This window comes from Ylistrum balloti, unplaced genomic scaffold (assembly GCF_031769215.1).
Source record: "Ylistrum balloti isolate Yb309-2 unplaced genomic scaffold, AGI_CSIRO_Ybal_v1 Utg370176, whole genome shotgun sequence".
NCBI classification, from domain to species: domain Eukaryota; kingdom Metazoa; phylum Mollusca; class Bivalvia; order Pectinida; family Pectinidae; genus Ylistrum; species Ylistrum balloti.
In genome coordinates, this window is record NW_026782164.1 from 584,028 (window position 1) to 609,883 (window position 25,856).

General features: G+C 35.7%; 3 protein-coding genes across 3 annotated transcripts; 2 read left to right on the forward strand and 1 right to left on the reverse strand.

Annotated features, from left to right (window-relative positions):
* The first annotated feature begins 241 nt into the window (after nt 1–241).
* Nucleotides 242–10,322, forward strand: LOC132551113 (sodium/glucose cotransporter 4-like). Its single transcript, XM_060215221.1, has 15 exons — nt 242–322; nt 1,883–1,954; nt 2,587–2,691; nt 3,572–3,631; nt 3,754–3,858; nt 4,368–4,473; nt 5,545–5,625; nt 6,571–6,776; nt 7,245–7,380; nt 7,752–7,859; nt 8,067–8,217; nt 8,406–8,574; nt 9,005–9,217; nt 9,621–9,729; nt 9,949–10,322. Exons 1-15 carry the CDS (start codon nt 242–244, stop codon nt 10,158–10,160), a joined length of 1,914 nt encoding a protein of 637 aa, XP_060071204.1. The 3' UTR covers nt 10,161–10,322.
* A 1,054-nt stretch (nt 10,323–11,376) lies between these two features.
* On the reverse strand, nt 11,377–13,475 carry LOC132551117 (uncharacterized). The gene is made up of 2 exons (XM_060215226.1): nt 12,215–13,475; nt 11,377–11,738 (listed from the first exon to the last, which is right to left on the reverse strand). Exons 1-2 carry the CDS (start codon nt 13,455–13,457, stop codon nt 11,377–11,379), a joined length of 1,605 nt encoding a protein of 534 aa, XP_060071209.1. The 5' UTR covers nt 13,458–13,475.
* Nucleotides 13,476–19,608: 6,133 nt separating this feature from the next.
* LOC132551106 (uncharacterized) lies at nt 19,609–25,592 on the forward strand. Its single transcript, XM_060215215.1, has 6 exons — nt 19,609–19,663; nt 21,183–21,578; nt 22,950–23,357; nt 23,834–23,917; nt 24,193–24,372; nt 24,751–25,592. The coding sequence occupies exons 1-6, from the start codon at nt 19,609–19,611 to the stop codon at nt 24,837–24,839; spliced, it is 1,212 nt and encodes a 403-aa protein (XP_060071198.1). The 3' UTR covers nt 24,840–25,592.
* The last annotated feature ends 264 nt before the right edge of the window (nt 25,593–25,856 follow it).

Sequence of the window (25,856 nt, forward strand, 5' to 3'; positions counted from 1 at the left end):
ACCTGAAATCTAAGCGGGTGTGTTACAAGCAGCACACACTGGGGCGATAGGAAAGTAGCACAGATTGAGGAGTTAGCTTGAAATTCTCTCGGGTCATTTATGTGTACAAGTTTAAGTCTATATACATTTGACGGGGAAAAAAAATCTTTGAATTACGCATGTTTGTGTATCTTCACATCACTACGCTGGTACGCGCTATCGGGGAGACAACTCTGTGTATAAAACCCACTGCGTCCACAACATGGCGAAAGGCCTCAATCACTGGGCCGACATTCTCATAGTTGTTATCTACTTCGTGGTTGTGATCGGTGTCGGCCTCTGGGTACGTACCTCGGTTCTCTTATTTTTGTCTATTTATGCGATTTAGATTTTAGTCATTTATTTCAATTTCTATTTTGTAAAGTCTCTAACACAAAAGTGTACATACAAGTCCAAACAACATTGTACAAATATATTTGTGCAGCCTGGTACCACATGTATGCTGTTTTACATTTGTAATTTCATCATTAATCCTTAGATAAACACAGTTACAGGCAGTATTATAAATATAGTAAAACCCTGTTCACCTGATACATTACAACAGGGGATGTAATGTCTTCATGTGTATGTATATTCTCGATCATCGTCGTCAAATTTAGGAGATAAGAATTTCGAGTTTTAACAGGTCAATTTTTTCAAATCGATAATCTTCAATGAAATAAGCACTACAGAGTAAAAAATGAAAGAAGAAAAAAGTCTTTTCAATTCGAAAACTGGTCCAAATTATGTCAGAAATGTTTAGTTCGAGTTTATGAGCTTCGCCAGTTTATACCACAAGGATTTACATGGACGTGTAGTATGAGTTTTAATCTGGATCTTTAAAGAACTGGTGGGGACATGGCTGATAACAAGGTTTTCATAATGTCTTTTAATCTATTGGAAACTTTGATATATATTCAATATAAAGAGTTAGCGCTGTACTGTTTAGATAAATACATGAATGTTCCTTTGAAGCCACTATCATTCTGACAGCTAACGTTATAAACTACCACAAGTAATATCGCAAGGTCTAGTTTGAATAGGAAGCATACCTGATGGGAGGTTTCATTTCATAGTACTAACATCATTGTGCAAAAACTCGCTGTGGAAAATGACTCCCTCTAAATACGCAGAGCAAAAGTTGAATTGAGACAAAAATGTTCAGGTAAATAAAAAGTTTTTTTAATACGATGCATATTGGCAATATTTTGAATCACACCTACCGAGTTATGTTACGTAATGACAATGGGAATTAAGAAAGATAAAACTCACATTTTCTCTGTTAAGAATGGATGATGATGGCAAATGATCCTTAAAATACGCTTTACAAGCTTAAATAGCTGACGAACTGCATACCTTACTAATCGGTAAAAAGACATAAGACAACTTTCCACTTTATTGTATAGTACTAAAACTTACTGTACACTTTTGACAAGGTAGACTGTAAAACAATAGTGTAACATTTACTGATACAGATAGATAATAATACTGCAGGGTCAAGGGAATGAACTTCATTGTTCCGGATATGAGAAATATTGTTATTACTATAAACATCACAAACATCACATTTCCGGAATACCATGAAGATGAGGACAGAGGGTTGATATGTCGCTTTGTTTATTCATACATTCAGTTCATGTTAATCGAACACAGAACAACGATATATTACTGTTCTTTTGGTGTCGGTTTGGTGACCTCATTTAATTAACTGGGCTAAATCCATTTACCGATTGAAAATGAAGTAATTACCACAAATCCTTTTTACATCAACATTCTAGAATCCAACATGATTGCCAATAATGCCCTTATTTACAATGTAAACATGTTATTTTGTACAATGTTATTAATGAATGTATCATTACAGTCGCTCCGAAGACCAAACAGGGGAAATGTCAAGAGTTACTTTCTCGCCGGGAGGTCCATGCCCTGGTTTGCTGTAAGTACTGCTGAAATCGCCAGGATATGTATGTGTATATATATATTCATTCCTTCTCCATTCGAAAATTATCTGATGTATGAAAATTACGAAATTCATCTTATTATGTCGCTGCTGCACCTCCCCGTCTAGATTTTAACTTTTTCTTTTTATCACTGTAAATTCTCCTTAGTCGCCTCTTAGGGTTCAAAATTTCGGCCCTTAGCATCACAGACGAGTCCTAGAAGGACGAAACAGCTGTATGATGCAGTTTCATTCGTTCTAAATTATAAGAATGTACTATTCACTGGTGTGTCTTTTGTACAATTTCTAGACATCTACACCTTTTTACACTTGCTATTAAAATTTGTGTCAAGCTCCTTCTTCTGTACTTTGGAGTGTTTCCATGCGCTCGTTGCTGTATTCTTTAGCTCATTCCACCGGTGACACTCCTGACATTTAGGAATAACCTTTTGATTTACACATCGCTATGCCGTTGACATTTTCTATAATTCTTATTTCGAAAACCTCATTTCATTTCCTTTCTCTCAAATTACTGAACAAACATTTTGTCTCGGTTTCGTTTACATCAAAAATCTCTAGTATATATACGAAACTCACACCGGACATTCATGTATGTTTTCTTTTTGTAGGTCGGTGCGTCCCTATTCTCCAGTAACATTGGCAGTGAACATTTCGTTGGTTTGGCGGGAGCTGGGGCGTCCTCGGGTATAGCCCTGGTCCTGTATGAGTGGTTTGTAAGTGAATAGGTCGAGATGTATATATATAGAATCATTATAGCCCTATATCACATATAGTAGGTTTGGTGTAGACTCGGGACACCTACTGATATCAGGTTTTAAATGTATCGTTTGTTTCAGTTTGAGACAGTTGAGATGGCCTAAGTGAACAAGCAGCGATAGAAGTATTGAAAATGATGTTAACGTAATCTGTTACCTGTTAATATAATAAAGTATTTGGAAACATGGAGACCCAGCCTATTTTTTTAACTTGCCCTTTGTACCATGTATTTAAGAAGAGAACTTATTAAAACATATGCTTTATGATTTAATTGAATTAAATTTTACATCACTTAATACAAATACGAGTTCAGAGTTTATAAGGGATGGCATGTATTTGATGTTTTGTGGAATATTAGAAAATGTAATCTCCTTTTATAGAAAATATATTTATGATATAGCCAGTAAGGATGAGTGTTCATGTTAAATATGCTCAAGATGATATCAGTTAACGAGAAGTTATATATGTGAGGGCGTATGTGTGTGTGTGTGTGTGTGTGTGCGTGTGTGTGTGTGTGTGTGTGTGTGTGTGTGTGTGTGTGTGTGTGTGTGTGTGTGTGTGTGTGTGTGTGTGTGTGTGTGTGTGAGAGAGAGAGAGAGAAAGAGAGAGAGAGAGAGAGAGAGAGAGAGAGAGAGAGAGAGAGAGAGAGAGAGAGAGAGAGAGAGAGAGAGAGAGAGAGAGAGAGAGAGAGAGAGAGAGAGAGAGAGAGAGAGAGATGGGGGGAGGGAGGGAGAGAGGGGAGAGAGAGAGAGGTTGAGTGTATGTGTGTTATGCACAATCAACTGCTAAGTATAAGGTATACAATGTGATAAGATTACGATGTTCTGATTGTTCCAGGTGATATTCCTGATCCTTTTATGTGGTTGGCTGTTTCTTCCTGTCTACATATCGGCTGGGGTAGGTTAGTGATATTCGCATGTGTTTAATTAAACATTTCGTAATGAAACCTTATAAAGCAAACATAACTGTATTTAGGTTAGAATTTATATATAATTACTTACTTGAATTCTTCTGTATAGGTATACACTCTACCTGAGTATATCGAGAGACGTCACGGTGGACGGAAGCTGAGGGTGTATTTGAGTTGCATTGCTTTGATCTTATATGTTGTCTCCAAATTGGCCGTGAGTACAATACATAATCTTTAACCTCTCCAAGGTGATCAGTAGTGCAAAGGATTAACTCGCCAGAAAGTCGTAAAATTGACTTTGAGTTAGGTTTGTTCATAAAAAGGTAATATTCCTTAATTGTCTAACATCTTTTAAATTGTTCTTTAATATAAAATGTAAAGTTGTTACGAAGACATAGAATCATAAAGGGAACTATATATAACTATTATATGAAAAGATAAAAAAATAATGTGTGCATTCTGAACTGGTCAGTCGAGCGTTTGTTATATTCTTAAGACTTCGATTTTCTGTACCAATGACGGGCAATTCATTACCACAGTGTAGTTAGTCGCCTCTCTACATTAATAAACTCGAATAATCATGAACAATTAAACTAATATTGGTTCCACTACCTTCTATCAGAAAGCAATATGAATTTTCCGCGTAAAGTTTTTATCATTCATAACATAAGAGATATATAAGGTCGTTATGATTCTGATATACTCATTTGTCTGTTTTCTTAGGTAAGCATATTTGCGGGGTTAATGTTTATCCAGATGACCCTCGGATGGGATATGTACCTGTCAATAATTGTACTACTGGTGATCACGGCGATTTACACCATTTTAGGTAAGTAAGCAAAACAATGTAAAAACGTCTGCGGTTATCACGACATATGATTATAAACAAACTTACACATTTTAACATTAGAAAAACTCTGAACATAGTAAAAAACAGATATCTATGTATTTAAACACAAAGTTACATTGGAGTATTATATAAAAATTCGCACTTATATATATATAGATATAATATATAAACCATCTTTGATGTGACGATTTTCTGTAGAAATCAAAGATGATATTTCATAAAGGGAAAATTACACGAAAATTAGTTTTGTCGAATATTTTACTCTCACTCGAGTAAGTTTTTATTGTAACGGCAATTTTTGATATCGTTTGTGGGCGTTATTCTACGATTGATAGTGAAATGCCATTAATAGATAAGCAACACTGACAATTTCAGAAATACATCGAAATATCATTATTCATGAATGTTAAAATCAATAAATCCATACCAAAAAATATTATTACAAAAAAATTCGTGACCTACTTAATATGCGTTCAAATAATCCTTTGTGGTCTAAGTTGAATTCCCCAGCTAATCAAAAGTCCGGAAGGTCATATACCAGTAGTGGTGTGTGTTATATTTATCCAACTGTCAGTAAGTTTGCACAATGGTGTGAAATAAGAAATGGCAATTAGTAAAATAAATGATCATCATATACACTATCCACAGAAAACAAAATATTTGTGATGATATAACATTTTATATTGCTTTCTGCTATAATATATATTGTAGGTGACATTCGTATTGGCTGTACGTGTTTATGTCATTATTATTTTGACATCGCAAACATATGGAGGATGAGATGATAAAGGTTTTTATCTCCGAAAGATGTGTGTTTGTTATGAATCTAATACATCTATTTTAAAGCAATATTGCAATTTTTAAGTTTAAGCATCTTTGGAAGGGTTTGTTTTCAATGATTTTTACTATGCATGTCATCTATCGAGACCATTTTATATTGTTGCAATAGCCATAAAAAGGCAATTTTTATTTTTTCTTATTCCTTTTGTTTTATATGTCATATAAAAGCAAAATGGCATGTGTGTTATAATTGTCTCTTTACATTCAAAGGTGGGTTGACAGCGGTGATGTACACAGACACATTCCAAACAGTTGTCATGATTCTCGGGTCGCTCTCCATTGTAGCTATAGGTAAGGCACACAGCATATACAATATCACAGGTTTAATCATCGATTTTTTTCTCTATTACAGCAATGCAGTTTTACAGAAATATATTGTAGTTCACGACAAAAAAAGTTAATTGTAATTTACATTCATTCTCATATAACATAATAATCACGCCCAAAACTGTTAATATCGTTTAACACGTTCTCTAAACTGAAGTAGTAGATTAAAACATTTCGAATGGTCACGATGATTTTTCAATCTCTATCAGAGTTGTCGTTCCTTGTCAGTCACAATACAATAGTTGACCTCGCTGTCAGGGTGAAAGTTTGACGTCGGGAAAAAATATGGCGTCATCCCCGACAACACCAACAAAGGACTCCAATGTAGATTGTTGTGTATGTCATCGATCAGCATGAAAAAGAATTAACTATTTTTGAGAGGTTATGTGCCAATATCGTAGTCAGAGTACCATCAATTATCACTGATATCACAATGTACGAACATGTAACTCGAGCACACGTCGGTAGCTGAAAAGTGAAAGTAGAAAATGTTAACATGACGGTTAGTGACAGTCCACTAAAAATTCATCTTCCGCGATATATTCCACACACCTTATTACCAAATACATTTATGTAATCATTTTCCAGATGAACAAAGGTCCATTTTGAAGTAATAATGCAAATTAAAAAAAAACCACTAAAAATTATGAAATACTTTATTATATGACACAAATACGTTGTTTTTTCAAGAATCCTGAAATGACGTAAGCTGTTTACAGATATATTATTATTGGGATACCGCAATGCACTCTGGGAGACATTGGATAATTTGCTGTTTATTTTAAATATACTTCCATCGTCAATCAGCTCATGTCTTTCTCACATTTATATCATACAACGACAGTTGCAATTTTTGTTTCACCTCTCTGGAACCATCAGTTTAACGATAGCTCGCGTTCGTTAAAACAGGATTCGATAAAGTCGGTGGTTTGAATGCTCTACAAACAAAATATATGGCCGCGATTCCTAAGATCCGAAACAATGCTACGACATGTGGTATTCCAAACCATGACGCATTTAGAGTGTTCCTTGACCCCATCAACGGAGACTACCCATGGCCCGCCCTCGTCTTACAGAGTTCGATCGGCAGTCTGTGGTACTGGTGCTGTGACCAGGTAAGGTTAACATAACTATCATCTGGCCTTCTGGTGCTTTCACCAGACAACGGCACACTATTCAATTAAAATCCGGATCGATTACAGACACAAACTAGCATCATGGAAGGTGATAACATCAAAATGTCTGAACGCCAAATGTTGTTCTTAATGATTGACTGATATATATATATTTCAACATACTATATTATTCACAAAAATTACTAACAACAGGACGAGTTAAATCGTTTTGACAATTTCAAAGTGTTGGCGCAATATCGTGAATGTTGTTAATAAATGTAGGTAATTTTTCGTATTTAATTTTCAGTATTTTTGTGAGAAACGCAACCTCATTATTTCCAAAAATCATTATTATGACTAATTCTGATATTTGAAAATGAACTGCGGTGAGATAAATGTGTTGCTATGCTCACCAAATTACACTTTCATGTCATAATTATATTAGATACCATTTCCGTTACGATGAAGGTGATTGTTCAGCGGTCTTTGGGAGCGAAGAACTTGTCGCACGCAAAAGGTGGCTCTATTCTGGCCGGTTATCTTAAGACTCTTCCTCTCTTCCTCATCGTCTTTCCTGGTATGATCAGCAGGGTGTTGTTTCCAGGTAATACCTCAAACAAAGAGTTACAGTCATGGCAACATACCTAAACAATATATACCGCTTCATCACAGCATGTCAATATAGCATAATGAAAGAAACATGAGAGTGAGGAAAAGAATTGTACCATATAGATGATTTTAAACGTTTAGGATCATTCCTCGATGACAGGTGTCAAAAGCGTTGAGATCACGAAGGGAATTTTAAAAAAAAAAATAAAGATCAAGTGTTTGATAATTTTGGATACTTAAATTGTCCTTGTATTTTACCAGCATTCTTCGTGAAAGTCTTTTTTGATATATATATTTTGGCTTATTGAGTTTGAGTTTGGATTATGATTAGATTTACATGCTAGTATTTTCATGTTGTTTTTGTAGACGAGGTTGGGTGTGTGGACCCGGACGAATGCTCTAGAATATGTGACAATCCGGTTGGTTGCTCTAACATTGCCTACCCTAAATTGGTATTAGAGCTGCTTCCTGTGGGTAGGTTACAGCAAGTAATGCTAACAAGAGTATAATTGCTGTTGATCTATAAAGATATAACATTCTTTTATTAAAGACTCACATTCATTTTTGATTACAAAAAAAAACATTGTTTGGGTTCGAATACTGTCTGTAAAGTCATCTGACATCACTTGACAGCTACATAATTTCCTTTTTCCTTTTAAACCAGGTAATGGTATTTTGCAGGTTTACGGGGCCTACTGATGGCGGTGATGGTTTCAGCTATAATGAGTTCTTTGACGTCGATCTTTAACAGCTCCAGTACTGTATTTACTATGGATATCTGGCGTAGGATCAGATCTCACGCATCTCAAGTGGAATTGTTACTTGTTGGTAGGTTAGTGTCAAAGACATCCTCTGACGAGAACAATACGGCTTATCAGTATGAACTCGCACACTGTATCAATATGTAAATGTCTTAGATTAATCTCTCACTATTCGTTTTGTATCATGATAAATTCATTTAGAGGGATACTTCATACGTCTCAAGCTGTGCCAATATACCTTATTATTCCCCTTTGAAAGGTTGTTTGTGGTAGTGTTGTGCGTCATCAGTATTCTTTGGATTCCATTGGTCAAGTCCTCCCAGGGCGGAAAATTATTTCAATACATGACGGCAATGGAAGCATACCTTGGATCACCGATAGGGATTCTTTTCTTGTTGTCAATGTTCTGGAAAGGAACAACAGAAAACGTAAGGCGTAGTACAAAGTAGCAGTTTTACATCACTCTCACATTTAATTTCAATTTTTTTACATAAATGGTAGTGATTTTTTCTTACCTCTTCATTCGAATAAAGAAATTTCTACTCCGGTTTGTTACCTTTTCAAGAGTTCCCTTAACCTTTACTGTGTATCTCTTAAAGATTCATATGCCGTTCGTGTCCGGTTTGGTTGGGATTTTTTCCTTTTACAAATACATGTACGTCGAAAATGGAAAATATGCGCGCATTATCGTTTACATTTCCAACTGGACAAAGCAAGATTAAAACCATATTTTCCACGTATTTTCTTTGTGTTTGTCCATTGGCTTTCATCTTGTATATTCACTGTAACTGCCAGCTGACAGTTCATTGCTTAAACATCTCCTCTCGTTTATGTTTTTACACGTTAACTTTGGTGCAGGGCGCATTTTGGGGTTTGCTGTTTGGGCATGTATGCGGAATTATTCGCCTGGTGTTGGAGTTCGTTTATCCGCAGCCCAACTGCGGTGAGGAGGAAACGCGTCCTGCCTTCCTCACCATCAACTACTTGTATTTCGGTATCATGATCCTCTTCATCACAACAGTTGCTACAGTCCTCATCAGTATCTTCACTGCTAAACGAAAAGAGGACGAGGCCAGTACCAGTATGACTAGACCAAAGATAACGTAGATAGCATAGCATAGCTGTGATTATTGGGCAATATGTCTTCCAGTAAATTAGTGATACAGATTGGATTTATTATAGAACTGTAGAGTTGATGGCATGGTATCAGATTAAAACATTTTGTTGATGTCGATTTTGATTCATCCATCAGTTTGTTAAATATATCGACCAAGAACAAGATCCCAAAACGATTTTTTCAATGTCGATAGGATCACCTATGAAAGCAGGCAACGTTATGAAATTACATAAGACATAAGGTGTACACGTTATTCTTATTCATAAATAATTTACATCTTCAAAATGTCATTTAATTTTTCGTTTTTTTTACATGGATCATAATACCATTCTTATTGTGAATCACTTGTATCTACAGCTTGTTGGAGTAACATGGTGGACCAAATACAAAGCGGACACTAACTCGCAAGACCAGGGTCTCCAACTCAAAGTATCTTCCAATGATTCGTCATCACGGCTGCGTGAAGGTATATTATAGTCACATGACAGGAAATGTCTATCATTATTAGTAAAAAAAAGTTATGAAAAGTTTAAAACTTTAATTCACATTTTCAAATTTAATCCTATCACTCGGATAATAACTTGACATTTATTTGCTATGTACCCAAAAAGTCCTCATGGAGATGGTGGGGCCATGGACATATATTTAACTTAGTTTAATTTAAATTTAAATCTATTTGCAACAGATGTCGATCCAGCTATCTCCGGCTCGACTCCAAAGTTAAGACGACTGCTAGAAATGGTATGCGGGAGTGCACAGGACCATACAACAACAGAAATCGACATTGATCAGAGGAAGGAATTTGTTCACCAAACCAAATGGGCCAAACGCCTCCTTAATGCGAATGCTGTTATACTTATCATGGTTGTTGGCTTCTTGTCTGGCTACTTTAACTGATCAACATCTGTTCAATCATCACAGAGGTTGTGTGGTGAGGATATGATGTTAAATTCTGGAAGTTGGATGAAAAAAGGAAATCATTTGTATGTCGCTAAACAACAGAGTAATTGTGTGTTTATGCTTGAACCTCAAAGCTGAAATATAATAAATTGAGGTAACAACAGGCCCTTTTTTACCTTTTGTGGTTAAGAACGAATAATGTGTCTACATGTTAAATCACAGGTCAAAATAGACAGTTTCCTTGTTTGATATTGAGAAAATTGTGATTATTTCCTGTGAACATCGCGTCAAATAGAACTTTGTAAGACAGCCATTGATGGAGTTAAAGGTAACTCTAAAATATGCTCCCTGTCTTAAGTACACATTTGAGATGAAGAATATTAGTTTTATTTTGTTTAAAGCCCTGTTAACAGTTACAGTTGTGTTCATTTGAGGACGGCCTCCCTGTGTATGCGAGGTGATGGCGTGTGTTCAGTTCGTATGTTTGTGGAAGGCTACGCAATGTTTGTGTATGTCCCCTTGTAACAGTGCGAAAGAGAAGCCATATGAATACCGCTGCTACTCCAAAGTATACTGCCAGAGGCCTCATGTAGGACACTCATCCGATCACATTATACTGGCAGTTGGCGAACCAGTAATTTACAACAACACAATACTGAGAGATAAGCAGTGAGTATTAATTATCTTTTTGAAAGGGAGTATGTCTGGGCAAGAGAACAGAACACACACTTTTTATAACAGGGGCAAACGGTCAGCTTAAGGCCCAAAGCGAGTCAGTGTCAAGGAAAGACATTTTTAAAAATCGTATCTTTTGTTTAAAAAAAGAATAGGTCCAAATTTAGACATGTCATACAATCATGCAACAAGGGTGGAGTAGCATTAATCGCAGAGAACTCAATGTAAATATAGTAAAACTCACTGCCATTTAAACATAAACCATTATACATATTATACATAAACCATTATACATATTATACATAAACCATTATACATAAATCACAACATCAATGCCAAATTATCTTCCCGTGATATCTTTTCATACTCTGACAGAGCGACTATCTATATGATATGATATCCCATTTCCTGAACAAGGGTAAATCGTCCTTAGATACACGGTATAAATGACACCAAAATAAATCAACAGTTGTTTTATATCTAGTAATGAAAACGTTAAAGATAAACATTTAATATAACACGTGTAAGAATCAATATTTCAGCGGAGATGAAATATCTTAATGATGTTAGCATTTTCTTTAGCGACGTCTGTGACAACAACTTTATTATGAAGCACGGAAATAGCCCTGGGATCCTTGATGCCCTGTTCAACCCCAACCAATTCCCTAACAGTCTCCCTATCTGATGTCACTTGCACAACACTCATAGGTCCTCCGCAACATAAGTATATATTGCCATCTCGATCGACGTCCATGCCGTATGCATTATTTAGGGTTTTCTCTGCAGCTGGGGATATGTTGATGCGTTCTGGTGAGCTGTGACTTTTTAGGCAGTATAGGGCGACGTTTCTAGGGACGGAGCTTGTCAGACCGACAACGATGTCTTGTTCAGTGATTGACCCTAGTGAAAATAAACGCTACAATCAAAACTCGATTTAGATCTATTCTAAAATCACATCATCATAGACACACCATGTGTCAACAATTATAGCATGCATAAATTTCAACACACAGATACATATTCCTTCTCGAAATATCATTATCAGATCGAAACCTATTTTAAGGATGGCAATAAACAGAGACAAATGATCCCGAAAACTGGCATATTAAAGTTAGGTGTGAAAAAAATAAACTCCCGAATCAAAGATTAAAAATTGCGTATTTTTTATCAAAATGTTTTTCATATCAAAGTAAGGCCTAATGTCATAAGTGTACTAGCATTATTCCAATAATTGGTTGTCGTGATATAATAACAAACCGCATGCTAAAATACGTATATTATCAAGGCGTAGTAAAGAAATGGTATTACATTTTTTAGTCCAAGAAAATATCAGAGTTCCTCAAAGTAATATTTTCAGGCACGATACGTATACTTACTGGTTATATAGTAAGATGGTGATTCATGTTCCATAATGAGGTCTGTCCGACCATCCGGTGCCACAGTGTACAACTGGTAAGGGCGATATTTCCCATTACTTACAACAAACATGTCCCCGACGTGACAAATACCATAACAATTTAGGTTTGTCGTGATGCTATTTTCTAAAGTCAGCGAGATTATCCTCCGGGGATCTTGACTGGTGTTATTTTCGCTGGGAACTTGGTCCGGTCCTGTACAATCAGTGGAATCGGTACCTAACTTTTTGAAGGGTATATCTGTTCTCACATTTGCAGAATTCCCATTTCCTCCTTCGGTATTGACTTCTTCTAACTTGACGATAGAAATCATTTTCGCGTCTGGCCTTGTTACTGCTACTCTGTTGTTAGGTAGTTTACATACCGACCATGGCCGATCATCCATGTGCAATACATCAATAAATTCGCCCTTTTCAGAGAACAGTTTTACATTCTTATTGTTTGCATCTGTGAGAAGTACTACATCATCGTCATACCACAGGATATCCCTAACTGAACATGCATATTTGTCCTTTTCCAGTTTGACTGAGAATGTGTCATGGTGATTAGCGATCCTGTCCGACAGGGGGAGCCACTTGTCTACAGGTACAGGAAAATCACGGATCTGGTTATTTGCGCTTATCCTTCCTATAGAAGCGAACGATTCAATCTTTTCATGAAGACATTCTGGTTCAAACGTAATGAGTTTTCCTTCAAAGGGTCTCACAAGATCATGGACCATCTGTGTGCACGAGTTTATTTCGGCCTTTCCTCGCTGATAGATAGAAATCTTCTGCACGGGATCAGTTCCGGAAGATATTACACCGGATACTTTGCTAGTGTTTATCATACTGTTTTTTAGACTTTTGCACCGCTGTATTGATGATTCTAAAATTCCTTTCTGTTCTTTGTGAACTTTAGAAAGTTGATTCATGGCTTGATCACGGAACCTGCAAACTATGTCACCTATTTTCTGACTTTCTAATGAAATCTTGCGTTCTGCTTCATGCTTATTGCTTTCTAATAATTCCAGTTGGATACTGAAATCTTTTACCAGAGCATCCATCACGTGTTCCCCGTCAGACAATCGTGTCCTGATGACGTCATCCCTGTTGAGTTTCTGGGCATAATCTTCCGGAGTCATTACACTGCCGCATGTCCGATGAGAAATGGATACACAATGACTACACACTAGAGCCTGGTGGTCCTCACAGAACAAGCTCATCTTCTTCTGGTGCTGTGTACATCTGAGTGAGGCGGTAGTGGTCCTAAGTGGAGATTGGTTGAGATCACTCACATGAAATGTTTCCCCTGCTGTGTGTAGAAATCTGTGAAAGTCGATCTCACATTCCTGACATAGGTACACGTTACAGATTTTGCACCAACGAACAGCAAGAATTTCTCTGTCCGTACGTCTTTTACAAGGATCACAATTTTTTTTAACAGCAGTATTCTGCGAGTATCTTATCATTTCAACTATCAGATTATTGGTAGGGAAATTAATAGCCCATGTAGCTTTTCCGGACGTAATGTCAGGCGGCATTGTAACCTTCCTACATATCGGACAAGGAAATGTTGTGAGATTGTCGTCTTTGACGATCCAGTCAGACAGACAGTCGAGGCAGAATGTGTGAAGGCAAGGCAGGGACTTTGGTTGGTCAAGTTGCTCCAGACATATGGGACATTCAATCAGAAACGGGTCAAGAGCAATGTTCTCAATACCACTTGTGTTACTGTCCTCTGTTGCGTTAAGGTTTAAACCATTACCTATTGAAGGTGAATCAGGCTCTTTCGTCTCCGACATGCTGCTTTGTATAGCACAATATGACACCTGATTTGAAATAAACATTTAGAATATGAAATAGGACTTTTATAAGGGTCGACTATCCAATAGCAGCTATTGAAAAAAGTGGCAAGCCTTAAATTGAACGATACAGAATATAAAATGGATGATATAAATGTACATTTTCATGATTAACTCTGGTTGTAATTTGCCACTGTAATGAAAATAAGGACTTGTATACGCAAATGTGTTATCTTTCAATCCTTTCAATAAACCTTCAATTACGTGATACATTTAATTTAGAAATAATAATGTAATTTGATATGGGATTGTAAATGATAATATAGAAGTGCAGATTGCTTATTATGTAATTTAAAAGTTTACGTTTGCGGTGGGAATGCATACAGGACAACCGTTATACTTAATGTTTGCCTTAGCGGATTTGTACGCTTTAGTCTTAAATACTTCAACCTAGACTAGACTGTATCAAAATGTAAACATCGTGCACGTTATCGAGCAAACCAGATCTACGTATACGTGAGATACCACACGAGGGTGACTTTTGCAGGTCGGCTGTGTTATCAACAGTCATATGAGGGTAGTAAACGCACACACGTATTAAATGTATATATATATATGCATGTATATATCACAACCATCAATTTAACACAAAACGGAATATTTCTTTTTCTGGGTTCATAAAATCAATCACAGTAAATGAGAATACTAAATATAAAGAATATATTCTGTAGAAGGCATTTACGTCTGACAACATTGTCTCCCAGTTCGACAATCAGACAGGTAAACACGATTCGGACAAGTAAGATATCATTTAAATGTTATGAAAAGTACGATACATTCTTTATAATAACACAACACCTATACACCTTTTCCTTATAAACAGACGCCCGTATGATTAATTAAACAATAACACATTATCATTAGATATATGAACAGTGTTTCATATACAATTAGTACTTACCTGATAGTTAAGCCTCTTGTGACCGGAAATGATGTAAGAAGGACAACTCGATTGGTGCCGTGAGATAACGAATACCAGACATTAATCTATGTGGTCTAACACTCCGAGACCGATTAATGTACTTTGGTATTTATTTGTCTGATGCTACTTGCTTGATTTCAAGCACATTATCTGTATAAATAACTCCATATCGATTTCTCAACTCCGGTATATAGAATTTGGTGCGTCATTGACAACTCTTGATCAAATACGCTTGCTTAAGCTGAAGGACGTAAAAATTATTACACTAAACGACACGCCAAGGGATTCGGTGTCTCGTTGTTTAATCCGGAATAAATCATACCGTTAATGATTTTGAGACGTGTCGTATGTTATTTTGCCCATATTTTGAAGGCATATATGTACTGTAAGGAAAGGTGTCGTGTTACTGACTGAAGCCATTCAGCTTATTGCTGCTGACTTCATCTCTTTGTTGAAAGCCACTTACTTGATTGAAAAAAAAAAGAAAAAAAAATATGTCGAAATGAGATGTGGGGAATTATGTAATAAACGCTAAATGTACGGTGTCCGAATCACAATTTGGTAGCAGAACGTTGCATATCTTAGATCGTTATCAGAAGTTTAAGTAAAGATTATATTATCAATGCAATGATAAATAGTTTTCTTCGAGATAAATATATTCCCCTTGATATATACATAGATACTGTAAAACCTATTGGCCACTTTACTACCCAGACATACAAGTACGATGAGACATTCGAGTTACTTATTCCTACCTTTCTTGTTGGCCAGTTCTCATCCACACATCACGTGTCATAGTTCCCCAATTTCTCACTTTCTGATTGTGAAGTCCATTTATGTCATCACATACACTACTCTCACACTGTAACCAAGATACCCTGAACAACCTTTTCTGTTAGCTTATTACATATCAACTTTAAACAAATTAGCATATGTCCGCCTACACGAATTCTTCTACTTAAATATATAACAAGTTAGAAATTTCAAATCTGTGTCATCTACCAGATGAGAGCAGCTTTAGAGGAATATATGGAAGTGAATGAGGATAAGATATGAAGGATTTAGAACATTGAATCAGAGTGCGTATAATAAGTAGTACAGATGTAACAGTTAAATAGTGAACAGGTGTGAGCGAGATATTGTTACACGGGTGTAGGAGGGAACTTGTACATACGTGTGGTAGAGACATGGTACATATGTTTTGGGATGACATCGTTGTACTCATGTGTATAAGAGACCTCGCACACAGGGCTTGTGGAGACACTGTACACATGTGTAGGAGTGACATTGTACACAGGAGTAAAAGGTGACGTCGTTCACAAGTGTAAAGGATGGCATCGTACACAAGTGTAAAGATGACATCGTTCACAGGTGTAAAGATAACATCGTACACATGTGTAAAGGATGACATCATACACAGGTATAAAGGTGACATCGTTCACAAGTGTAAAGGTGACATCGTTCACAAGTGTAAAGGTGACATCGTTCACAAGTGTAAATGTGACATCGTTCACAAATGTAAAGATGACATCGTTCACAAGTGTAAAGGTGACATCGTTCACAAGTGTAAAGATGACATCATACACGAAACCTAATGGGAAGATTGACTGGACAAGCTTGATACTTCTTTACACATTAGCAAGGTCACATGGGTCGAAAGTGTATAAAAATTTCAACAACTTATACAAAGTATACAAGTATATTACCTTTGCCTCTTTAAAGGCAACAGGGTCACACGCATAACCCTTCCAACTGCTTCTCTTCAATAACATACAATTTAAGCCCAGTGACATGGTGATTATGAAGTAACATTCTCCTTGAGAAATGGACTTACAAATATGCAAAAATTTAACAAACTGAAGATTTTTTTTCAGAACCTTTCCTTGTATGCTGCAGACAAGGTAAGGGATTCAGGCCCAAAGGATATCTTGTAGTTCATAGGTTCATTGAAAAGTTATCTCACAACTTGTCACAAAACAAAGAATTCGTGATAGTGTTTACACTAACTCTATAATTGGGCAGGTACTAACATTATGCAACTGTTGGTGGCATATTAAGCAAAACGCTCACCAGTAATTGACAATCTAATTAAACTGAACTTATCTAAATTGGATCCAGATACCAAATACGTGTCAGTTTTCATAACAAGTTAATTCTGAGGAGTGCTGTTTGCAATTCCATTAGTCCGACGAATGAATGTTTTTGAAAGTTTTCGCAGGCCCATGCTTCACTTTCCTTACAAGATTACAAATATCATATGTGTCAGTAACTTTAGACTATTAGTCCCCGATGTTTCCCGTAACCTGCATGTCGAGTATAAATTCATTTAAATGATGGCACGGTTCAGCAACTAGATATGGCTTTGACGTTCTCCTAAAACTACCAGACATATGAAAACCATGATATTTCCCTCGCCATCTAGATATGTTTATTTCTTTGGATCATTAAATAGTTGTGAATAAGAAAATTATTTACAATAAACACACCGTACACTGGGAAACTTTCACCCTCCTTTCTCTCTCCTTTTATTCGAATGTACATTCAGAGTGTATTTCAAAAACCATATCATTCTGACTTTTTTTTCAGCTGAAGCTAACCACTAATATTTTACATATTAACAAAAACAGCTATATTACTCTGGTAAATACTACAGTAACTGCAATGCTTCCCAGTATCACAGGCACCTGTATCTGGAACGTAAACAACACAAGCAAAACTCCCCGTTCGAGATCGGAGCTCCTCAAACAACTTTGAAAATAGTATGTTCGCCATTTTTAATGTTATCCTACCATTAAAACATGTTTGAATAACCTTTAAATAGCATTACGAACATATGTCACATTTTCGCCGTAAAATGTCACTATATCTTCGCTCGAGATTTCTAGCGGTCAATCCATTTCTGATTACATGAAGGAAGTACGTCATTCAGTTCACATATCGATCCCTTAATAGGAACTCCCAATAGTCACCCAATCGACTAGCTCCTTGAAAATGAATTTACATTTAGAAATGACGTACTTCCGTCGTAGAGACTGGCCTGGCCGGGCAAGTTTCCTACCTTTTTGTATGATGCTGTAGTGACCTGGATTTTCTTGGTGTTGTTTACGTTCCAGATGCATGTGTCTGTACCTATACACAGTGTATATAAACACACACAGTTGTGACATAAAGCAGAAGGCTATATATCCTCAATCGGCCCCTACATGCTATAACACCTTAAAGATGGAACTATTTGTTTTTCATTTGCAAAATAAGTATACAATAAATTTAACTGATTTTATAAAATAAGTATGACAATCTCCAAGGTTCTTCAGCTGTGTACACTATTTTGTTTTGTCATTTGTAAATGAATGGTGTTTTTAACAAATCATTTTAAGGAATGAAGCCGCTAGAGACAACTTTGTTTTTAAATATCAATGGCAACCTTGACCTTTACCAAACAACCTCGAACTCAAACTTGTTCTGAACATTTTCATATTTTAAACATGTGGTTTTATTTAAAAATAAAAATACCTCGAGGAGTGACAATGACTTTCTAAAAGTAGAACGTGACAATGACCTTGACCCAAAAACCCTAAAACTTACACGTTTCCAAAACAATGTGAAGTTTTATATGTGAAGTTTCTTGGTAAACCCTTAAGGCGTTAAGTCTCTAGAGAGCTGACAACGGTTAGGGGACAAATAATCGTTAACAATATAACCCTGTCTTTTTCAAGAGAGATAAAGAGAGGGAGAAAAATGAAACTCAAAATTCAGCTGTTCAAATATTGAACATTCACGAAACTAGAAGAAATAGCTAATTTCCCCGGACCGAGGACATATATATATATAAATGAGGATAAAAGCCATGAAACAGTTTTGCAAATGCTAGGCAGTACACATTGCTGGTCCGGCATCAAACTGACCTAAATATAAAAGGAAAACTTGTATGGACGATTGTCAAACATGCTGGATGGACATTGAACAAGTTCTTTATTAACCTAGAGTGTATCGACCCATAGGTCTAAAACAAAAGCATTATCAATTTAACGGTATTTACAATATACTTATACTTGTATGGTCAATAATGTCACAAAATATTAAATACGCAAAATGATAAATATATTCGGAGGGAGTGAGCAACCAACCAACCAAATTAACTAGTTTCTCATAACATTAGTTTTTTATGTATTTGGTCTTGTTTCATTTTTTTATGTTCATAACTTTTCATAATTCTAATTTATTTTTATCTACTCGTGTTTTTAAAACGAAAACAAATATATATTTCTCAAGTCAGAATAACAAGTAGGTAACACAAAAGAACAGCAAAATAGTACAATACTTATCTATATGGATTTCTGTATGAAACACAAGTCGTTCGCACCTTTCAATACAAATATATTAATGCAACATCCATAACGATAGAAACCTAAGTAGGACATCGACTTTCTATTTATAAAAAAATAAACATAGAAATATCAAATCAAAGAGAGATACTGCCTAGTAAGTCTTGTTATTTTAGACGGGGGCTGCTAGGATTCTGTAAAACCATAACATAAACAGTGGCGCCTGCCTCGTACGACCTTGACCTAGTGATGAAGCGTCGGCAAAATGGATACTAGCTACATAACGTATTTAACAGTTCTGGCTATTTTGGACCTTTTAGGCAAGTATTGTAATGTTCTAGAATGTTATTTTGTTTTCATCGATAAGTTGTATATAAATTGTTTCCTTTTTCAACATACGTATAATTAACGACAAATTATATCTAAGTTATATGTTGATAAAATGATTGAAACTTTTTTGAAACTTTTTTAAAGTGTACCCGTTAACATCGATTTTCTTATTGGCATTTTTCTAAATATTTTAGGCATGACCTTACACATGTGCTCGCTTTTACTAGCCCACTTACTTATAAAAACCGTTTTATTTTTCTCGTCTATATATATATATATACGACATTCTAGAATTTCTCGTTGTCGAAAACTAGGTCAATCAAGTCATACTGTATCATATATAAAGAAATCATTTACACATGTGTGTATATATGTATCGTATGTCTAGATATTTAGGTAAGCTATTACAAAAGGATTTTGTTTATAATTTTATTAATAATTGTTTGATAGGATAACAGACAATGACATCATAATGATTTCTGTTAAATGTGTGTTTAAATATCACGATTAATTTATTTATTAATTGACTAGCATGTAGTGTGTGAGAAAATTACTTATGTACATCAAGTGAAGTGTATTTAGATTTGAACATTTAATGCCTCCTTCGCCTGTAAACAGAATATACCCACCACCCCACAACTAGTAATATTTACTTCTTACTGGTCCAACTATAGTCATCGGTCATTTATCCTCCGACACATAGATGGTATGACATATGGACCATCCACTACTGTAAGATTATATAGTTTAATCGGGCCTAAATTTCGTGGTTTATTAAAAACCTGATTTCGCAGATAGAACAGTAATTACAATATTCTGGACTATCAATTCGTATTCATAAAATCAATGTTGATTAAACTTCTGTGAAATTAATTAATTTACAATAAGTGAACTGTTGGATACATCACCAGCGATTGGTTGCTGTAAAGTATGCATGTCTGATTAAAGTTTTCTGTTTACATGTGATACAGTAGAGACTGCATTCCGAGTTGTTAGAGTGATGTAATCGGCTGGAATGTGAATCTTCGTGGCAAAGCCTATACTAATAAACTTTATAAATGCCTTTGAATGCCTTCAATGTCCACAAAACAAAAAACAAACGTTGTTAAAAGCTGGGGACTTTCACGTATTCAGACATTAATGTACCGTGAACAGATGTTGTAAAGACGGGAATAAAGAGAAAATATGTTATCACAGTTACAGTGTTACAGAGCAGCCCATTACCAGGAGGTTCATCCAATCAAAATTCCATCAAAACATTGGAAACATGCTTTCAATACAAAGTAATAATCAATAGATAACCATAATGAAAACCATGAAGCAAACGCTTAGATGTAACACTGCATTTATAGAATTGTTTATCGCAGACTGCTAATAAAAATGCCTGGGATAGAAAAGTCACCAACTTGACAAACGTGTTTTCTAAGATATCTGATCTAAGCCGAAAATATTTACAGTGATTTGTTTTTGCTCTTTTTTTCACCATCATACTAATTTGTTATGTTTTAGGGTCTCACTCCATCACCGGTCTGACCTTATGTGGCAATACTCGACACGCTTATAGACAAAGTCAGAATAGTTTTTCAAGGAGTGGGATTTGTCGGGATCATGAGAGATGTGTCAAAGATGGGAAGAAATGCGCATTTGCCAAACTCTCCTGTCGAACTGGTCACTCGATTTACAACCCTATGGTTCAGGGGCTTCACTCCTCCAAGACAGGCACCTGTACTGGACTAACATCTCAATTAATGATTGACACCAGCTCGTGTCACTGGAAGAACATGTGCACAATTAAATTCCCAAAAGTGCCTATAATCGTTAAACATCTGGACGGCGAGGAAAATTGCTCTGGAAAATGCATACATGCTGTACATGTAAGGAATTGGCAGTGCATCAAAAATACAAGTAAGGTTGCATATAATGAAATTTCATGAAATGATTTGAGACGGTAACTAAACATCAAACTAGCTTGACAATAACAACAAAAATATATGTAAGTTGCATAACAAGGCGATGGTATAACACCTCTACTACATAAACATTTTATCTGTTATCCTAAACAACTCATATGATGTCAGAGATTTCGAGCTTTCATTCAGCGACTCTTTTGGCCTTGGCAAACTTGTTTTTTGTTATCGTATGAGGAAAACGTCCTTGGTTGTACTTTCATATATTACAATTTCCATGTTAGATGTCGATAGCTGTCACACACAGCTTAAAGAGATATGAAGGTTGATGAAGGTTATGGAAAATTGTATGCTGGTCATAATTATCCCATTGGAAAATATGCTATTGACGAACATTTACATGGTTTGTACTGTTGATGAAACAGAAAACGCTTACCATTCTGGAACACATCGTCTTATTCGCTTTGCACGTTTCTTATACTTTGCTCTAGTTTCATCGAATTTGAGTTCGAATTAAACCTGTTGACATGACATGTCGGTATTTCTTTCATGTTTTTTCCCATTGGAAATTTTGAACTGTAAATGTTTTTTTCACACAAGGGATCTGTATTAGCCAGGGGAAATTTGGGTAATCAGGTTGTGTAACTGGCTTTATTATATTGACTGTATAAACATAAATCATCAGCACAAAAATAGATTCATTTTGAAACCAAACTTCAAAACACTACCTCTTGCACGCTAGTTAGATAAACAAAGAGCAAGAAATTACCATCATCCAAACATAATCATAATCCAAATCTAGAGCACAATATGAACTAAGAAAGATTTACACGGAGTCTCTTCAAAAAGTACAAGAATAAGATCAGATGTTCCAGAAGTGTAAGCGTCTTCTACTTCACTGACGACATCCGCCATGTAAATAATGGTCAATTCAATAATTAATATCACATTCGCAAATGATAATCAAACACATCCAGATTCATATTAACGATTGTTGTCAAATCACTTATTTTCACGGAAAAGTTACACAGTCCTCCATTACAAATTCAGATAGGTTTTAAAATAAATTATCAAGATGATTAAGAATATACACAAATATACACAGAATCATCACAACATAATAGAGAAATAACACCCCATGTCTGCTATAACAAACATGGGAGCACACGGGCTAGATAAAGAGGAATTTAAATAATTATGTCGATAGTATAAACGTGATACTAAAACATCAAACATGGAAAACTGACAACAAGCTATCAGGCTTATAATATTCACATAACAAATTACGACAGAACACAATACAAAAACTTTGTTGAGATGAGAGTGATGTAAATTAAAAAATAATCCTATTTTTAATAACTGTGTACAGTGATCCATAAGATGTGTGACGAGACTGCAAGTTTTGAAATAAATACAGCCAATGAAAGGACACGTCAGGGTGTTGTTCGTAGTCACGAGGCGTGGCCTTTCCTGGAAAAAACGGTCGGAATCCCTGGCGGCGTGACGGAATGTAACAAGACTTTCTATCCCCACCTACTTGGAGTTCCAGGTGGATTCACTAAGCTAGCGCTGGTCGTCGTCTCCTTGGATCTTCACTCGGAGTTTGAAACTCTTCGTGCTGAGTCCAACAACAACATAATTGAATTTCGCAACAATGACTGGCCCAGTGTTCATGTCTTTCCTGATGCAAAAACAGTTGTCCTTAGTCTTAGAAAGATCGGTGAAGTCAACACTGGCAAGCGAATTGGTGGATCTGGATTTGTTATCTGCTTCAAATGTAAATATCGTTACAGGAACACACTTAATTTCTCATTTGAATTGACGAATGCCATGAAAACTTTCGGTAAATAAGCATAAAATGCTGCAAATATAGATCATTGCCTCAAGAGGTTAAACAGCTACACCGCCTCAAATTATTGTCCGTTTTGAACCAGTTGCTTGTATCATAATATCCATTAATCAAGGATGTTTAGCCATGCCAAATATTCTCTTATCAAGACCGGCTGTATAACAATGCAGGTAATTGACTTATTCTCAGGTACCTGTCTTTGGTTTTGTTTCATCATGAGATCATTTAACTCAATCTCCTACATGTGCAAGATCGAAATACTATAAGATGATATAATATAGAATAAGATAGTACAATAAGTTTTGTACTTCTTCAACGTGGTTTTCCAACTTTATTGTCGTATTTGCATGTGTTCCATGTTTAATGTGTTATTTACTAACCTTGTGATTTATCAACTTCATTAGTTGTGAGAAGAGGAGAAAACCCAGGACCGGAGGAAGTGTGCGGACAGGTATTCGAGCCCAACCGAAGAGACGCGAAGTGCATTAGTAAGTAGGGACGTCAAAGAATGTATGTCATTGTCTGGAAAGGAAATCACAGAAACATGTATGGTGAGCTGCCACAATGCAGTCAGGCTGTGAAGGATGACATTCAAGATTTACATCCCTTTCTTTACAACAGAATAATTCTATATATTCCGGTAGATAAGATAAATATATATAATTACTATTTAGCAAATGCATTTTATTTCATTCCAGAAATTGTATAGAAATTCATTTCTAAGACTCTTTGGAACCCTTATTTAACGTTTGTATATTTACAGATTGTAAATATAAGAGGAAGGGTAAGCGTATCCGAGACTCTTGTAAGGATGACACGGAAGGTGTGAGGATATTCAACGTCACCTTACTCAACACAAAGAAGCAGGTTAAAGACGGCTGTAGACCGTGGAGCATGGTTGAGAAGCCATGCAAGAAAAGCCAAAAAACACGAAAATCAGGCAGTTAGTTCAAACATTAGATTTTCAAGCATATTTAATTGTAATCTATTTCAAGAAATGAAATATTTCATTTGATGTTAAAACAGTTATAATGTTTTTCACCTGAATCAAATTGTGTTGTTTCTTGTGTCAATAGGGTAATCATATCTGATTGGATTAAGGATGAAGGAAGACTAAATAACTGTTAACTGTGCCGGCTTGCTGGTCGAACTTGATACGAGAGAGGCTGTTCTCAGGAACTTTTCTTCATAAGTAGGACATCATGCACCGACCGCTGGTTTTGTTCGTTGTATAAATAAGATGAGGACGATACAAGCACTCGTTAGATAGGAGGAAGTTGTCCTGGTTTCTTGTTAATTGTGATTCGCAATTTCATTTCAGAAGGAAGATCAAATGACAAGAAAAAACGAATCCGACATCGGAAAAAAGGCCGCGGCAGGGGCAAACAACGGGGCGGATTAAGGACCTGACTCGGGCACTTGAAGAGGTGTGGAAGAATGTGTAAGGATATATTTTAGTTAATTTATCGACTACTGAGAGGATGAAGGAGAGGAATGTGCGAAAAAACAAAGACATATAAAGGACAACGGCAATAGCATGTGGTCCAATGACTAAGATCAAGTCAATACATAACACCATACCATAAAAGCATAACGGTTAAATCGAACGTTACATAATCGCTCATATTATAGTTACTATCAGAATATTATAATGCGCATACGAACACATGGGTTTGTTGAATTTATCAATAATACATAAAAATAAAAACTGTCCGAGCAGAAGAACATTTTATTGTGAAAATATAATCGGATTTCACATAATGGAGTTCCTGTGCGTTTTCCTTGTCTCTTTCAACTATTGTGCGGCATGGATTAAGTACCTTATAACGAACAGCTGTAGACGAAAGAAATGTATCCAGATAATAATATATGGCATGTTCTTCCCAGCTGCTTTTTATTGTAGATGAAACAAAGATGACATGTTATCGACAGTATGTACAAGTTGGTGAATAACATTGTTGTAAGATTTACCGAAGAATATGTGTATTTTTTAATCCCCAGTGTACAAAGATAATAAAAACATCAATCATACTCATCACTTAATGCCCCATATACCCCTTCCTTTGATTTTGAATTAGATAAAGGCAGTGTCAATATCTTAATCCGTGTATAAAAATTATACATGAACATTTTTGTCGCATTAAAATGAAATTTTATTAAACAGACTTTCGTTTGTTTCATTTAAAAATTTCAATTTGTTTCAGCTGTTTACAAATTAGTTTGTTCATTATTAAACGTTGTAATTCATATAAATGTATTTGAGGAAGTATATGGTTATATTCGTGTCACCTCTAGGTCAGAAAGTGATAAAGGATAATCTTAATTTCTTATATATGACGGTAACAGTGATATTTCATTGAGTCGAGTGTAAACATGGATATTATTAACGAATTCTGCTTTTCATTAAGAAACATGATTTTACTGCAT

What these genes read in the sequence shown, in the direction of transcription:
- LOC132551113 (XM_060215221.1), top strand. Translation starts at nt 242, where the DNA reads ATGGCGAAAGGCCTCAATCACTGGGCCGACATTCTCATAGTTGTTATC. An exon ending in TGGTCCTGTATGAGTGGTTT is followed by an intron (nt 2,692 to 3,571) that starts GTAAGTGAATAG and finishes TGATTGTTCCAG; the next exon opens with GTGATATTCCTGATCCTTTT. An exon ending in GAATTGTTACTTGTTGGTAG is followed by an intron (nt 8,218 to 8,405) that starts GTTAGTGTCAAA and finishes CCCCTTTGAAAG; the next exon opens with GTTGTTTGTGGTAGTGTTGT.
- LOC132551117 (XM_060215226.1), bottom strand. Translation starts at nt 13,457, where the DNA reads ATGAGCTTGTTCTGTGAGGACCACCAGGCTCTAGTGTGTAGTCATTGT. An exon ending in ACCATCTTACTATATAACCA is followed by an intron (nt 11,739 to 12,214) that starts GTAAGTATACGT and finishes TATTTTCACTAG; the next exon opens with GGTCAATCACTGAACAAGAC.
- LOC132551106 (XM_060215215.1), top strand. Translation starts at nt 19,609, where the DNA reads ATGGATACTAGCTACATAACGTATTTAACAGTTCTGGCTATTTTGGAC. An exon ending in GCAGTGCATCAAAAATACAA is followed by an intron (nt 21,579 to 22,949) that starts GTAAGGTTGCAT and finishes AACTGTGTACAG; the next exon opens with TGATCCATAAGATGTGTGAC. An exon ending in AAAAACACGAAAATCAGGCA is followed by an intron (nt 24,373 to 24,750) that starts GTTAGTTCAAAC and finishes ATTTCATTTCAG; the next exon opens with AAGGAAGATCAAATGACAAG.